Genomic DNA, 16,640 nt, shown 5'->3' on the forward strand with positions numbered 1-16,640 from the left:
TATCTGCAATATGAGTTAAAGGTGAACATTAGTAAATATACAAACTAAGACATATTATTTGAGTCGTCTTGTACAGTATATTACAAAACTTGTAATTTCCTTTTACATTCCCCACTATAGCTTAATAGTGTACTTAGTGTCTTATCACCCTAGAAGAATCACTAGATACCACCCCCTCCCCATAATACATAAACAAATGTACTGGGGTGTGCTAAGGATTTTGTTTATTTTTAAAAACTGTGACATTACATGAATGTTTCACTTACTTTCAGGCTCGGACTGGGCCACTGGGGAGATGGGAGAACCCCCGGTAGGCCCTCTTGTATTTTAAAAATAGTGCCGGGGGCCTCCCTCCCCCTCAGTGTGTGCGCTGAGCCGAAGGGGGTAGCTGCACAGCAACTCCCCTCTTTCATCTGGGGCTCCCCTTCCGTGTTCCCTCTCCAAAATTTAGTGCTGCGGCTGCGGGCAAGTGGGTGGAGAGCACTCACCTCTTCCTGGTTTCCGGAGCTCTGCATGTCATTTGTCTCCCTGCTCCTCTGTCACCAATGCCGATCACTGTACTTCCTGATTAGCATATGTGAGTGCAAAATAGGGGGGGGGGGGGGGTCCCAGGCTGATACTTTCCTGGTGGGCACTTAGCATCCCAGTCCGACCCTGCTTGTGTCCAAGTAAGCAAACTGAATAAAGACTTGCTTTTAATTATGTCAGATGAACTGACTCAATTGCATTTTTCCTAGCAATAGTGAAGTTTCACTCGAGCTTGGGGCAGGAAATGGCATAGCAGATTTCTTCTGTATAAAAATAATCCAGAAACATTTCAGTCCTATAAAAAACATAAAACAATAACTAAAATTTTGTGATAATAAACTAGCAAAACAAAATTTTGTCCACGCAGATAAAAAAACCCCTACTACTTACCCGGGGCTTCCTCCAGACCCTTGCAGCCGACATGTCCCACGCTGCAGCTCTGCTCTCAGCTGACGGCCCGGGGTCCCCACATGGTACAGAGGCGACCTTGGGAGGTCGTCCTCTACTGCGCCTTCACTAGCGCTGCTGTCAAGTCCATGTTGTCTGGAGTGTACTGCGCAGGTGTTTGCAATTTTTACACAGTCCTTGGAGTTCTGGTTCACAATGAGTTTGCTGGGTAGTCCATAACTAATAATTTACTAGATTGCTTTTAAACCACAGTATGATATTTCACAGAATTTAAACAGATCATTGCCTGCATTTAATTTCTCATGTATTCATGTCTCTAGGTAAATTAACAGATGCCTTCTCATCTTTAGCCAAAAAGAGCCATTTCCGTGGCATTAGCAGAAGGCTTGGCCTTGTAAGTATTGTAGTATTTGGCTTTATGGCTTGTGTACTTCCCACATTCTTTTCTAACTCACTTTCAGAGGATTCTTAGAGCAGCATTTGAATTGTTTGTTTTGAGGGGGGGAAGGGGGGGAGGGAGGGGAGTTGAGGGATACTTTGTTTTTAAGCAGAATGTCCTGTTGCACAATAATTGAAATTATTGTAGAATGGGATTGAGGTCAGACATATATGACACATGTACCTTTTTTTAAAAGGAACCCAATATAGAGTCCTGCGCGGATCTAATTTTTCATACCCGCACCCGACCCGTAGCCCTGCTACCTGCACCCAACCCGCTTTCTGGTGAATCTGGTACCCGCACCTGACGTGCAACCCGCAGACCCCGTACCCACACCAGACAAAAAACGAAACGGGTACCTGAACCCGACCCGCATTTCAGATAACGCCCGGGTACCCAACCCAATGCAGGCTTCTAACCAAAGGTGTGAGACCTATAGAGGCTGCCATATTTTTTTCCTTTTAAACAATGCCAGCTGCCTGACTGGTCTTTCTGGCCAGTAGGGTCTAAATCACACACCTGAAACCAGCATGCAGCTAATCTTGTCAGATTTGTCATAGACCTCTGATCTGCATGCTGGTTCAGGGTATATGGCTTAAAGTATTAATGGCAGAGGATCAAACAAATGGCCGAGGAAACAAACCTGTCAGTCTCCTTATCCCTCTCACCTCGGGTAGTCGCACATTACAAAATTAACTGAGGTGTACTGTACTTACATGATAAACAAATTGCAGTATGTCGTGAAAACATTAATTTTTCCTGAAATCACAATGGTTGCATTCTGGATACAACACCTTCACACCTTCTCCTAGCACTCCCCTGTAAAAATAAACATGACCCTATGGCCAAATAACCAAACATGGACACATGAGTAATGCTACAACAAGCAGAAATTTGGCCTTCATTTGCAGAAGGTATCTCATTGTTTTCTCACTCCATGTATATGGCAGTACAAACCAAGCAGAAAAGTATTAAACATAAGGGGGTTGATTCAATAATGCAGTAAAATTTTACCAGTACGTAAAGCAATTAGGTAGTGTTGACTAACTAATTGGCCTGGTACTAGGGTAATGGGCGCTATGCAAGGTGCAGAGCACTCGGTACCATAGCAATGAGTGCATTACCTAGACAACCTGAATTGCGCTAATTGTGCAACATGTGCTATGTAATTACCGTAAGTGCCTGTAAAATTGCTGTTTGCTGCCTATGCATGTCCATTTTACTGCTCGTATGTGAACCAACCCCCATGTAATAAAAGTATGAAAATGTTTTTTTTATTTTCCTGATTATTTGGATATTAGAAGTGGAAAAAAGCACAGTGACCCTTTCTTGCTGTATGGCTAGAGAGACAGAGCAATTGCAGTGCACTGGTAGTGTATGACAATTTTACTGTTGCATAGAACCAATCTCACAAATAGTGCAACACACGTTGCCTAGGTAGCGCACACTATGCAAGTCGCGTAATGCGAACTATACTAGCAACACACATGCTATCTAGGTAACACATGTTACACTAATCGCACAGCACGCTACATACTTGATGTACGTATACAGTAATTGTCCTGTGCTCCGTATGCATGGTCATTTTACCACTATTAAGCTAATATTCCCAAAGGTATAATTATTGAGAAATGTGCATTAGACTATTGTGTCTTAACACTGCTTTGTAAACTGACACAAAGTACTCTTTCAGATTCTCCTCCACTGAAGCTGAAATAGAAAGGAATCTGTATTTTTGAGGGTTTTTGTTCCTTCTTATACTGTCTCTTTTTCCGTTTTTATTAATGGTGTGATTCTGCCAGCATGGCTTTCTTTGTAAATTTTATGGAGGTTATTATTTATTCTGGTTTACTAAATAGTATTTCAGTACAGATTTTCGATGTTTCCTAAACCAAACTTGATGGATATGTTGGTAGATTCCTCGTGTCGATGGAGAATATGATTTGAAGACCCCAAAGGACATGGCCTATGTCTTCAGTGGAGCTTACGTCCCATTGAGTTGTAAATTGGTTGAACATGTAAGTGAACATTCTGCTCTTTAACAAGGAGTGAAAAATATCAATGTCCATCTTGGACACAGTCTAATATGGACATTGGTTAGAACGTGATTCCCCATGAACTTGTTATACTGAAGTGTTTTCAGTCACACACAGCCATTTGCTTTGATGTTTTTCTTCAACTGCCTCTCAGCAATGTCTGTGTGCTTGTTCACATGTACCGCTGACTGCCTGCTTTTTCTAGTGTAAAACTGTTGATCTCCATTGGGAAAATGAGCACCCATGGTTATCCACAAGAACATCAGATACAGTATGTATGGATGGTGGTTAGTGACCTTTTTTTTTTTTTTTTTCTCTCTCTTTTTTTTTTGTTTTCGGTTACAGTTAATGAACAGTAGAAACCATCGCATAAATCCCTTCAAGACTAGTGAATGCCTGCTGAATTCACATCTCCCTCATTAGGGCTCATTCACACTATGTGCTGCTCTGTCCTTTTTGACACACCGCACATAGTATACGCACCGCACATTTAAAAACAGGCTGTAGGTCTGTCGCTGCCAACCTATTACAGCGTGCCTGCCGCTCGGCCATTTGTGCACACATAAACATTAATATTTGAATACATTGTATATCATTCTGATATGGTGGTTCGGTCCTTTGTTTGAAGATGATTGCTTTCTCCAGTTGTGGGGTATCATGATGTACCAGTTCCCTAGGGCCAGCAAGCTATTTATATTTAGTGGTTTAAAGGTAGCTGTGTTCTTATAATAAACAAACACTGGGACCAGACGTGAAAAAAAGAGCAAGAAGTTCATGGTGGTAAATACATGTTAGGAGGTGGTAACAACTCTAGTTTGACCATCATGTGAATATGACCTTAGTCCTTGTACACACTATGCAACACAGGTGGCCGTGTGTTTACTTTGCATGCCTCTCCATTGCTGTGCTCATACCATTCACAGGCGCTGAATGGGACAGTGCTGTGTTTGGACAAAAAATACATGTGGCATTGTGTTACAATAACTCCCTGCTGTGTAGTGTCTAAGTTAGAATGTCAGACTGTGCAGTCTATGCACTTCTGATGTCCTATCCACGTTCCTGAAGTGCACGCAGCGACTCAAATAGGGGCATATAAGCCAAAGCTATAAGACAATTTTACTGGTACTAAGGACAATTAGAGCATTTTGCACAATTGGTGTCACCTGTGCTACCTAGGTAATGCATACTTTTACCAGCGAATGTGTGTGGTACCCTGGCAATGTACACGTTACCTAGGTAACACAAGCCACACTATTTGTGTAACATGCGTAACCTTGGTACGGGGAAAATTGTCATGTGCTGTCTGCGCACAGCAGTTTTTACCAATGCTTTATGCATACATCACATAGTGTGCATGAGGCCTATATTGTGGGTGATAGGTCATTAATAAAAGCCACCTATAAAACAGTCATACAGGAAAGCAACTTGTGAGGAATACAAACTAATAGGACAACTACAATTGTTATATAAAGTCTACAACAAGGAAAAAGAGAAAAGCACTAGGCAAGCTGTAAAAAAAAACTTCCTGTGTGGAGTTCTGTGATGTGTTTAGAGCCATAGAAAATAATGTAATTCTTCTTAGAGTGAAGTTTTACTCTGTTGAAACAAAGTTTGAGCACTCAATACATTTCAAAATAGTGATTGTTTATTACACGTTTATATGTGTGGCTAGTTCTTTCTAACTACAGCTGTTAGATGGTATGCATTATTTTACACCTGATTTGTCACAATTACACTTTTTGTCTGAACTATGGTCAAGATTTACACGATTTTGCAGGTTTTGGCTCGTAAAGGCTGGACAGGACTTGAAGAGGTCACACGACTGCTCAATGGCAATGAGTTTGCAGGTATAGTAGTTATTAATAAAGTGTTTTACAACTATCGAATGCTGGGAACACACAATGCAATTTCCCATCTGATCTGTGGGAATCGGGTGATTATTTCCAACATGTACGCTCTGCTTCAGATCAAGAAAAGGATCTATTTTGCAAACTTCTCATTGGAAAATCAGTCCCTTTATTGATCGCGAGCAGTTTGGACGTGTACACATGGTACAACTACCTGTCAATCGGACGGGAAATTGCATGGTGTTCCCAGCATAGCAGATTGGCAGCTTTACAAAAGTTCTCCTGTATGCATACCTCCCAACTTTTTGAGTAAAGGTGCGTACACACAGGCAACAGTATCGAGTGTGTACGCACTGTCGGCGGACTGATGAGGCTGTTCCTGAGCGATCCGCTCAGCGGATCGTTCAGAAACCGCCTTATCAGTCCGCCGACAGTGCGTACACACGCTACTGTCGCCTGAAAGTCCGCCCAGCGGGAGGGTCTGACGGACCCGTCGTTGGCGACCGTAGTGCGTGTGTACGCACCATAAAGAAGGAGCTCTCTTGACAGACCTCTGTCCACACCCAGCCACACCCCTAGTCATGCATTTCACAAAAAATGTATTAGCAAAAGATGTAGTTTTATCATTAAATCCACACTGGTCCTTCATCATTAGTTGTATTTCATAATAACATTTTTAAAAGTAAGAAATATATTAAAGTATGAGAATAAAGTTTTTAGCGTCATTTTAAACCATTTTTTAGGATAAAAATTCATATATTTACACAGATTTGTACATAGTCCTGAAAGAGGGAGAAATGAGGTAGAAAGAGGGGAAAAGGGGACTGTCCCTCCGAAGAAGAAACAGTTGGGAGCTATATGTATGCATAAGACAGTTGTTCTTTCTGTCTCTTCCACAGAGCAACTTTCAGATAAGAATATGCATATAGAATCGCAGAGGATCATCCTGGTAGTATTCCTTGGAGGGTGCACATTCTCCGAGATATCTGCACTGAGGTTTCTTGGAAAAGAGACTGGTATGTTCTTTGATGTATTATTTGGAACACAGTATTGTGCATAAGGCAGAATGTAGATATTACAACATACTTTACCATAAGGAAAATTGTGTGTTAAAGTGGATGGGAACTCTTGCACAGGACAGAAGGAAAACATAGAGAAATGCACCCTGTATGTAGTTAGAGAGTTAAGCCTAATTCCCCCCTCATCTGTGACTAATCACCACTGTAATTTTATCTCTCAGCTGTGTCAGCTCAGGAATCTCCTCTGCCATGGCAGAGCAGCTAATTTTTAAACACAGGATGTTAACAATATGTCTGCTTCTTTGAAAGCAGGAATTAGACACACTGCAGATTTGTATCAGCTGTAACAAAGAAAATTTTTTTTTCTTTAAAGGTTATTATGCTGCTGCTTATCTTTTAGAGCAGAGGGGACATTTTGAGTTCAGGCCCGCTTTAAGTGGATATCTGTTGCATGTGGAGGAGAAAAATATTTCCTATCCGTGTAGGAAGGGATTTACGTAGCTAGTGCATAGTTATGCCATGGTGAAGTTACAACTCAAAAGGTGGGAATGGCAAAATCAGCGATGGAATTTTTTTAAATGGCCACTGATACCAGTGACTATAGGAAGCTTTCTTGAAACACACTTAGCAGTATAATTCTTGGTATCTCTTTGGAACAAAAAGTTATTCTGTCGTGCATTCATCACTGAGGATGTCTTCTTTATACACATTTTATTATTGTATGCTTCGTATATATGTTACATAGGGATGGCAATATTTAGGAGAACTAGTTGATAGATTTGTAAGGTTCTGATTTGCTGTGATGACTTTCTGCATTAGCATATGATCATGACCAGCAAATCCGAGCCTTACAAACCTATCAGCTGATCAAACTTATCACATGCTTCTCCATGAGTTCTAGTAAGAATTGCCATCACGAATGTTCGATTTACTTCAGGCTCATGTCAGAGATGCTTATATACCCTCATATGTCACAGTTGGCCAATAATTTGCATGTTTGAGGGAGTGTCCAGTTTCTCCTCCCCTTCTGCTTTCCATACACGATACTATGCACAGCTCAGTGCCCATGATCCATAAATGAAAGCAAGGCTGATCACATATAACTGTTTCATGCGTATGTCTCCTGAAATTTTGATCACATGACCAGAAGCACCAGATTAGTGATAGTTTCAGACTCGGTGGGTTTTTGTTTTTTTAATTGTGTGTTTACATGATGTATGAAATGTTCATAGTGGTATCTTCTTATGTGTTTCTATTTGTAGGTTACAAATTTGTGTTTTTAACCACATCTATTACAAATGCTGCACGGATGATGGAATCAATGACAGAAACAAAATCATAACCCATCTGAGATGGCCATGTTCTCCTAAGCAGTGACACTGGACAGCCTTGATGTTGTAGAACTATCAAGATGTGAATATCTATATATGAAAACATTCCCTACAACTCAAACTAGGGCTTTCTCCAAAACAAGACATTGTACTGTCCGTTATAGGAAAGCTCAAGTAATGCTGATCCTGTCTCCATCTATGATTATCCTTTTATTTGAAGAATCACCTCAGTGAAAAAAGACACACAATCTTAGCCAAATAACTGGATTTATAGGGTTTGGAGAGGAAGCCAGGACTGTTTTTGGTATCATTTGCGCTATTGTCTAACTTGATTTACTATCTGCTCTAATGGACGTGGTTGAACCTAATGAAATGCTGATAAATAGCTTGCTTTTAAATCTATGGTTAAGCTTTGTTAGGAACTTGAAGTTGAAAACCTCTGGTACCGTTGAGAGGTCTGAAGGCCTTGTCACATGACCACGTGCTGCTGTGGCATTTCATGGCAACACGTCTCCAGAGGATGTCATTTCACAGTCACCAAGCTCATGGAAGCTGAGACTATTTTTAAGGAGTCACACTAGCAATCCTAATGCAGCTTAGTAATCTTTAGTTATCCATGTACTAGTCACAGCCTCTACAGACCAGTTACAATGACCTTATACTGGAGTGTAGTCCCTTATGTGACATGGCTCCGGAGGTAGCCACACATTAGTAGTTTTCCACCCAATGTGGCAAAAAGATTAACCCCTCTCTGTTTGGATTCTGATCACAGGGATTGATTCCTTCCCGGTGGCGTAGCTAAGGAGCTATGGGCCCCAGTGCGAGTTTTACATTGGACCCCCCAAGCACTGTATACTTAGCAATTGATATGGTCCACCAAAACCTGCCAAGAACATCCACAGTGTCAGAGGTGCAAGAAGGGGATGGGGAACAGTTTATTGATTACTACCATTAAAAGCATCTATAAAAGTGATTACCGGCAAAGGACTAATAGAGAGATAATACAGTGGGTGAGGGAGGACCCCTCTGGCCCAAAGACCCAGATGCGGTCAACCTCTGCACCCCCTATTGCTATGCCATTGATCCTTCCACACACAACACATAGATTATTAATAGATTTCAGCATTAAACTGAACTGCAGCGTGCACTGTTCAATGCAGTGCAACACTATGGGCTGCTGATCTACTGCTGCTCCTGCCCCACTCCATATCACCAGAGTTTTTTTAATCTGGTCCAATAGATAATTGCATCGGAATTATGATCGATTTGATGGAGCAAAGATTTCTGATACCCAATTAGCCGCATATCGTGAAAGAAAAAGGATGCAAGAAGCAATGAAACTCAAAGAAACGCACCTCTATGCTAACTAGCATGATTTTACACCAGTAGTCTGTATACAGTGGTTTGCAGAAGTATTAGGCCCCCTAGAAGTTTTCCACATTTTGTCATATTACTGCCACAAACATGAATCAATGTTATTGGAATTCCACGTGAAAGACCTATACAAAGTGGTGTGCATGTGAAAAGTGGAATAAAAATCATACATGATTCCAAACTTAAAAAAACAAAACAAAAAAAACCTGCAAAATGGGGTGTGCGTAATTATTCAGCCCCCTGAGTCAATACTTTGTTGAACCACCTTTTGTTGCAATTACAGCTTCCAGTCTTTTAGGGTATGTCTCTACCAACTTTGCACATCTAGAGACTGAAATCCATGCCCATTCTTCTTTGCAAAACAGCTCCAGCTCAGTCAGATTAGATGGACAGCGTTTGTGAAAAGCAATTTTCAGATCTTGCCACAGATTCTCGGTTGGATTTAGATCTGGACTTTGACTGGGCCATTCTAACACATGGATATGTTTTGTTTTAAACCATTCCATTGTTGCCCTGGCTTTATGTTTAGAGTCGTTGTCCTGCTGGAAGGTGAGCCTCCGCCCCAGTCTCAAGTCTTTTGCAGGCTCCAAGAGGTTTTCTTCCAAGATTGCCCTGTATTTGGCTCCATCGATCTTCCCATCAACTCTGACCAGCTTCCCTGTCCCTGCTGGAGAGAAGCACCCCCAGAGCATGATGCTGCCACCACATTTGACAGTGGTGATGGTGTGTTCAGTGATGTGCAGTGTTCGTTTTCCACCACACATAGCGTTTTGCATTTTGGCCAAAAAGTTCCATTTTGGTCTCATCTGACCAGAGCACCTTCTTCCACATGTTTGCTGTGTCCTCCACATGGCTTGTGCCAAACTGCAAACGGGACTTCTTATGCTTTTCTGTTAACAATTTCTTTCTTCTTACCACTCTTCCATAAAGGACAACTTTGTGCAGTGCACGACTAACATTTGTCCTATGGACAGATTCCCCCACCTGAGCTGTAGAACTCTGCAGCTCGTCCAGAGTCACCATGGCCTCTTGACTGCATTTCTGATCAGTGCTCTCCTTGTTCGGCCTGTGAGTTTAGGTGGACGGCCTTGTCTTGGTAAGTTTACAGTTGTGCCATACTCCTTCTATTTCTGACTGATTGCTTGAACAGTGCTTTGTGGGATGTTCAAGGCTTTGGAAATCGTTTTGTAGCCTAAGCCTGCTTTAAATTACTCAATAACTTTATCCCTGACCTGTCTGGTGTGTTCTTTGGACTTCATGGTGGTGTTGCTCCCTATATTCTCTTAGACAACCTATGAGGCCTTCACAGAGCAGCTGTATTTGTACTGACATTAGATTAAACACAGGTGCACTCTATTTAGTCATTAGCACTCATCAGGCAATGTCTATGGGCAACTGACTGCACCGAGACCAAAGTGGGCTGAATAATTACGCACTCCCCACTTTGCAGTTATTTATTTGTAAAAAATGTTTGGAATCCTGTATGATTTTCATTCCACTTCTCACGTGTACACCACTTTGTATTGGTCTTTCATGTGGAATTCCAATAAAATTGATTCATGTTTGTGGCAGTAATATGACAAAATGTGGGAAACTTCAAGGGGGCCGAATACTTTTGCAAACTACTGTATTTGTACGCTGTGTTGCTGCAATTACTCTATTATAGGTCCATGATGATTGGTTAAGGCACAGTCATTTTAGTAGAATCAGAAGTTATTAACTTCCAGTTCCTGATGAAACCATTTCAAGGATCTTAAGAATGAGCCAGGATCAACTTTGGGTGCTGATGAGCAAAACTTAACTGACTTCTTTATCAACCTCAGATCAGCTGTGATGAAGCCCCAACGGATATTCCATTAAGAAGACTTACAAAATTCCAACAGCCATACATTTTGTACATGGTCAATGCTGCTTTGTATTAATTCTCTGCTGTTCTTTTTGCCAATTAGTTTTTGTCATATGGGAGTTGTACAAAACCATGCATATGGTGAATGCGAGATTTGCAATGGGTCCATCACAATGAAATGTACTATATCTTTAAAGGAATAAATGTCAGGTGTAACCAAAAATCATTATATATTTGAACTTTTTCTGATGTTACGCACCTAAATATTGCCTCCTAAACGGATTTTGCTAATTGGTTTCCTATTCAATGCATTTTTCACATAACAAAGGCCATATTCATGAGGAAGAGAATGTTCAGCATAAAGATTTACCCTTTTAACAACTTGAGGACCACAGGCTTTCACTCCCCCCCCCCCCCCCCCCCCCCCAGTGATCAGGCCACTCGTTACAATTCAGCACACTGCAGCTTTAACAGTTTATTGCACGGCCATACAACTTAGCAGCCAAATTAATCTTGCCTCCTTTTCTGCCCACCAACAGAGCTTTCTGTTGGTGGCAAGTGATTGTTGCTGCAATTTTTTTTTTTTATTAATAAAAAAAAGAGATCCAATCAGTATAATCGCCTCTATTAGGCATCAGCCTTTTTTTCTCCTATGTTGCTGTTGCTTACAGTAAGTAGTGAAAATCTGAAAGATCTGTTTTGCACTAGTTCATGGCCTAATGGGGGATTTTCATATTCTCTGTCTCAAGTGTCAAAATAGTGGGCAAGCAAATAGACAGGCTTTTTTAAAGATCCTTTACAAGGATTGCTTTTGCAAACAAAGATAATGCCAGCATTTTCCCATGAGAAGATGGACTAGTCCAAAACAAAATTTGTTCGATCTGTCAGATTTTTATCTATTGTAAGCCACAGCTATATTTAAAAAAACAAAACATTTTGTTCATTTTACTTTTTGACAAAGGTACATTCTATGTGTGTAATATAAATATATGTATATATATTATTTATTTTGATTGCGATCATTGTCCTTTTAACAGTACTGTACTGCATTCAGTATTGGTGAAACCTGTGATTCCCCATAAAGACTTGCATTGCTCTTTCGCCAGAGACCACATTAGCCAGATGCAAGTGACTTATTGAATGACAGTCATAATCACCAGTCACAGCAACACTGGCAAATATACTTACATCATCCATCCTTTTTATCCTCCTCAGCGGTAACCCTGAGTCAGGCTCGGGACAGATATCCGCAGCTCAGAGCGGTAACCCCGAGCTGGATCTCAGGGTGGTGAGTAATGTGCAGGGCTGCCACAGATCTATCTAGCAGTATGTTTTTGTTTTGTGTTTTTTTTCCCCACAAAAAGTTTTATTAATTTTCCATATAAAAACAGGTAAATCGTGCAATACCAAGATGTGCTTTACAAATAGCAACATAGTACAGGTATAATTCGAGGTACAACAGAGTCTGCAGAAGCAGGGGGAATTACACATACTGTAGGTATATTTTAGATGTCAGCAGCACCAAAGCATCATTTACGGACATCTCAAAAAGTCAACATTAAGCTAATATAAAAGTTCCTTGAGAAGGAAAAACCACTACGCAGAATAGGTGGTTTAGGTGATCATGACAGTTTGTACCATTTAGTTTTCTGTATAGACCAGGGGTCGTAGAAGTGTTGGTTGCTTTCTTTGCAGATACATCCATGGGCTACACGGTAGCTAGTTTTATATAATTATGTTGTATATTGTGTAAGTCAGATGGAATAGGGAAGTATGATTTCCAGACCTTTTCAAACTGTGGGAGTGTATCATCTACTATGGCCTTCATCCTGTCGAAAAAACGAGCATGACTGAGGTTGCATTTGAAAGTGTGGAAGGGAAGTGCAGGGGATTAGCAGCTAGGCAAATGTGCATTAATAATTTATATTGAGAATTTGATATTTCTGGGGGTCTTAAGCCCAGCAAGGCTACCTCAGGGAGTTTTGGGATTTGTAATCTAACTGTAGAGTATATGACTTGATACACCCTGATCCAGAATCTGCGTGCTTTTGGGCACGACCATGTAGGAAGGTGCCTTTCTGACCACAAGCCCTGAAGCACAGGCCTTTGTTACTAGGATTGAATTTTTCAATGCGGTCTGGTGTGAGATACCAGCTTAGCAAAACTTTATATTGTGTCTCTACAAGAGCAGAACTAATAGAGATGTTTGGGGCACTCTTCCACATGTTCTGCAAGTCTTCTGTTTCGAGGGTGGTGTTAAGCTCCCGTTCCTATCTAGTGATGTATTGTGGCATGGAGAGGTTGGCGGGAGAAATAGCGTTTTATAGAGTAGAGATATGAAGCCCGGGGAGCCTGGGTCTGAGGCGCAGATATGTTCAAAGCAAGTTTTAGTGAGCAGAGGTTCGTGGGACCTAATATATTTATTAATTTAAGTGAGAAATTTGCAAATAACGGTATAGCTCTGTGTCTGGAAATTGTCTATGTTCTTTAAAGAAGCAAATGATCTAAGGGAGCTGGCAGTTACCAGGCTACATATTGTGGTTAGCCCTTTTTGTCGCCACCACTTCAAGGCGGAGGGGTTATGAAGGCCCGGAAAGAAGTCGGGGTGGCCTAAAAATGACATGAGCGGGAGGTGGGGGATTGAAGCCTATCCTTTAATCTAACTTGATTCCAAATTTTCAAGGAATGCATCATAATTGGGTTCTTAATGGATTTACGTTGTGCGGTAGAGAGCCATACAAGGTTGCAGATAGATACTGGGGAGCTGATCAAACATTCAATATCACGCCACATGGGGGAGTGAGTTTCTTCGTGCCACATTGTTAATTGGGCAACTTGTGCCGCTTTATAATATGCCGCCACATTAGGAACACCCAGGGCTCCATCTGTAGTGAGGCGATATAGTGTATTTCTTGACACATGGGGCCCTGAGTTCTTCCAGATAAAGGAGTGTAAGAGAGAAATTGTACTTTTTTGAGGTATGAAGAGGGGATAGGTACTGGTAATACTCTGAATGTATATAGGAATTTAGGTAGGATTGTCATCTTAATCGCCGTTATCTGACCCAGCCATGAAATCACATATCGCTTCTAACATTCCAGTAGTTTACGAGACTTCAGTAAGGAGAGTTGGATAATTGGCTTTAAATAATGAGTTATATGAATTTGTCAGACACCCAGATATTTCAGTTTTTGAGTTTTCCATTTAAACTCTTAGGTTTTTTTGTAGGTCTTGGACTGTCTCGTCAGGTAAGGTGATATTTAGTGCTTTGGATTTAAGGCTATTTTTTTTTTTAACAAGACATATCTTCAAAAGTCATAAGTGTATCTGCAAGGGTAGACAAGGATACGTGAGGGTTTGATAGAGTAAGGATTAAATCGTCTGCATACATACATCATTTATGTTGTCGATCTGTTACTTTAATCCCAAGAATATTGTTGTGGTTATTAATTAAAAGGGCCAGAGGTTCCATAATAAGGGCGAACAGTTAGGGCCCTTTTACACTTAATCAGTTGGTGTGCGTTAGTACGCGGTATTTCCATAGCAGTGCATTGTGACAAATATTTCAGTTAAAACGTGTTAAGTGTGAAAGTTGCCATAGAAAAACATGGGCATTACTTTGAAAATCAGTTTTCATTCAGTTTTAATTGAGAGCAACTGATTAAGTGTAAAAGGGTCCTAAGGGAGATAGAGGGCATCCTTGACGGGTGCCTCTACCGATAGGAAAGATTGTGGATTTATGCCCACTATATTTGACAAAGGCGCCCAGGGAATAATACAGTGACCTAAGCCAGGCAATAAAATTACGTCCAACACCCCAAACGGTTAGCAGTGTGAACAGATACTCCCATGATACTGCAGACAATGTTAACTATATAGTTTGCAGTGGTCGTAATGGGCTTGATTCACAAACCCATACTAACTGTTAGCACGGGTGTGCTAAACAGTTAGCACGTGAAGTGCAGCTCGCGGACCTAACAGCACGGGTTTGTGAATCAAGCCCAATGTGTCTAGTGCCACCGTGGGAAGTAAATATTTCCCAGATAAGAGGCAGCAGGTACCCGCAGCCGCTGCCCCAGCCTCCCCGAGGGCGACCCGCGGGAGGGAAATGCTGCAGTGGCGGACCCAGCCAGCATCACGTGGCCAGGATGGCATGCATAACATTACACCAATGCGGGCGCCCCCGGGGGGCAGGAGGAATGACCACAACCCCCCAACACACCCAAACCCGGCAATCCAGGAGCGTGACACCCTGCCAGCCCCCCGAGGCCCCCCACAAAGGAAAATGCTGCAGTGGGGACCCAGCCGACACAAGGTGGCTGGGGCGGCATGCATAACATTATTCCGTCATAGGTACCCCCGGGAGGCAGGCGAAGCAGCTACGCCCCCAGGAAAACACTTAACAGAACAAGGACTACAGTTCCCAGCAGTATAGCATGTCATTACCCCCTCCAGCTAGTGTTGAAAATGTGTACCTAAAGCTGGAGATAAACAGGAGGTGTCTCATCAAGCAACCCAAGGGTCACAGGATGAGATATATATTGGTAGTCCCCCAGTAGACTATTGACTTATTGGTTTAGATCTGAAACCGATAACCAATTAAAAGGAAATCTAACAGAACATCCGTATTCTATAGACAGTCCCAGGTGCCTGATCCTAAGTAACATCTAAACGCCCTCAAATGAAAATGCATAACATTTAGGCCTCTTTCACAGTGGGACGTTAAAGTCGCACGTTATAAAAAATAACGCAGACTAACGCACAGCAATACAAAGTCTGTGCGACATTCACAGTGCACACGTTGCGTGCATGATTTTCTAAAGCGTGATAACTGCTATCATAGCAGTTATCACGTGATCTTCTGCGCGCAAAGCTTTTCACGCTAACAGTGTTAGTTAATGTGATAAGCGAAGGTTTGCGTGCAATCACGTGCGCGTTTCACATGAAACGAACCTTCGCTTATCACGTGAATTAACACTGTTTGCGTGAAAAGCTCAGCGCGCAGCAGATCACATGATAACTGCTGTGATAGCAGTTATCACGCTTTAGAGAATCAAGCCCATTGATCGGTATTTTAAATGGTAACTCACTAAAGAAGCTTTCCTTATTCAGGTGCAGTGATACATTTTCATAGTGAGTGTTATCACTCCAGTCCTTAAAGGAGATATCAGGCAAAAAAAAAAGTTTCACTTACCTGGGGCTTCTACCAGCCCCATGCAGCCATCCTGTGCTCTCGTAGTCACTCACTGCTGCCCCGGTCCCCCTCCGCCAGCTACTATTGTTTTTGCCAACCTCGGGGTCGGCAGGCCGCATTGCATCCATTTTTACGCATTTTCGCTGGTGCAGGAACATTACCACATACATTTTTACGCGTTAGTGGTTTAGTGTGTACATTTTTACACATTGAACCACCGATGCGTAAAACTGTATGTGTTAATGTTCCTGCACCAGCGGGAATGCGTAAAAATGTACGCAATGTGGCCCGCCAAACCCCGAGGTCTGCAAAAACAAAACTAGCTGGCGGTGGGGGACTGGAGTAGCAGTGAGTGACTCAGTGGCGGACACAACCAGCAGTGGGCCCCTGTGCAAAATATCAATCGCGTGCCCCCTGACCTGCGGCGCGCCGCTGTAAAAAATGGGCGTGGCTACACGCGCCGCGGCAAAAAATGGGTGTGGATAGAACCTGCGGCGTGGCAATGACCGGATAAGGGCGGAGCTAACTGTAATTTAAAGTGATCCCGGGGTGAGAGTGATATGGAGGCTGCCATATTTATTTCCTTTTAAACAATACTAGTTGCCTGGCGGCCCTGCT

The 16,640-nt window shown here is 42.0% G+C and overlaps 1 protein-coding gene across 1 annotated transcript in view; it reads left to right on the forward strand.

Annotated features, from left to right (window-relative positions):
• Window positions 1-9,046, forward strand: part of VPS33B (VPS33B late endosome and lysosome associated) — a 58,298-nt gene extending 49,252 nt beyond the window's left edge. Inside the window, exons 20-24 of the mRNA XM_068275253.1 lie at window positions 1,257-1,330; window positions 3,292-3,393; window positions 5,189-5,258; window positions 6,158-6,274; window positions 7,540-9,046. Coding sequence (XP_068131354.1) covers window positions 1,257-1,330; window positions 3,292-3,393; window positions 5,189-5,258; window positions 6,158-6,274; window positions 7,540-7,619 — 443 coding nt within the window. The 3' untranslated portion in view covers window positions 7,620-9,046. The remainder of the gene's footprint in view (window positions 1-1,256; window positions 1,331-3,291; window positions 3,394-5,188; window positions 5,259-6,157; window positions 6,275-7,539) is intronic.
• The last annotated feature ends 7,594 nt before the right edge of the window (window positions 9,047-16,640 follow it).

This window comes from Hyperolius riggenbachi, chromosome 3 (genome assembly GCF_040937935.1).
Source record: "Hyperolius riggenbachi isolate aHypRig1 chromosome 3, aHypRig1.pri, whole genome shotgun sequence".
NCBI classification, from domain to species: Eukaryota; Metazoa; Chordata; class Amphibia; order Anura; family Hyperoliidae; genus Hyperolius; species Hyperolius riggenbachi.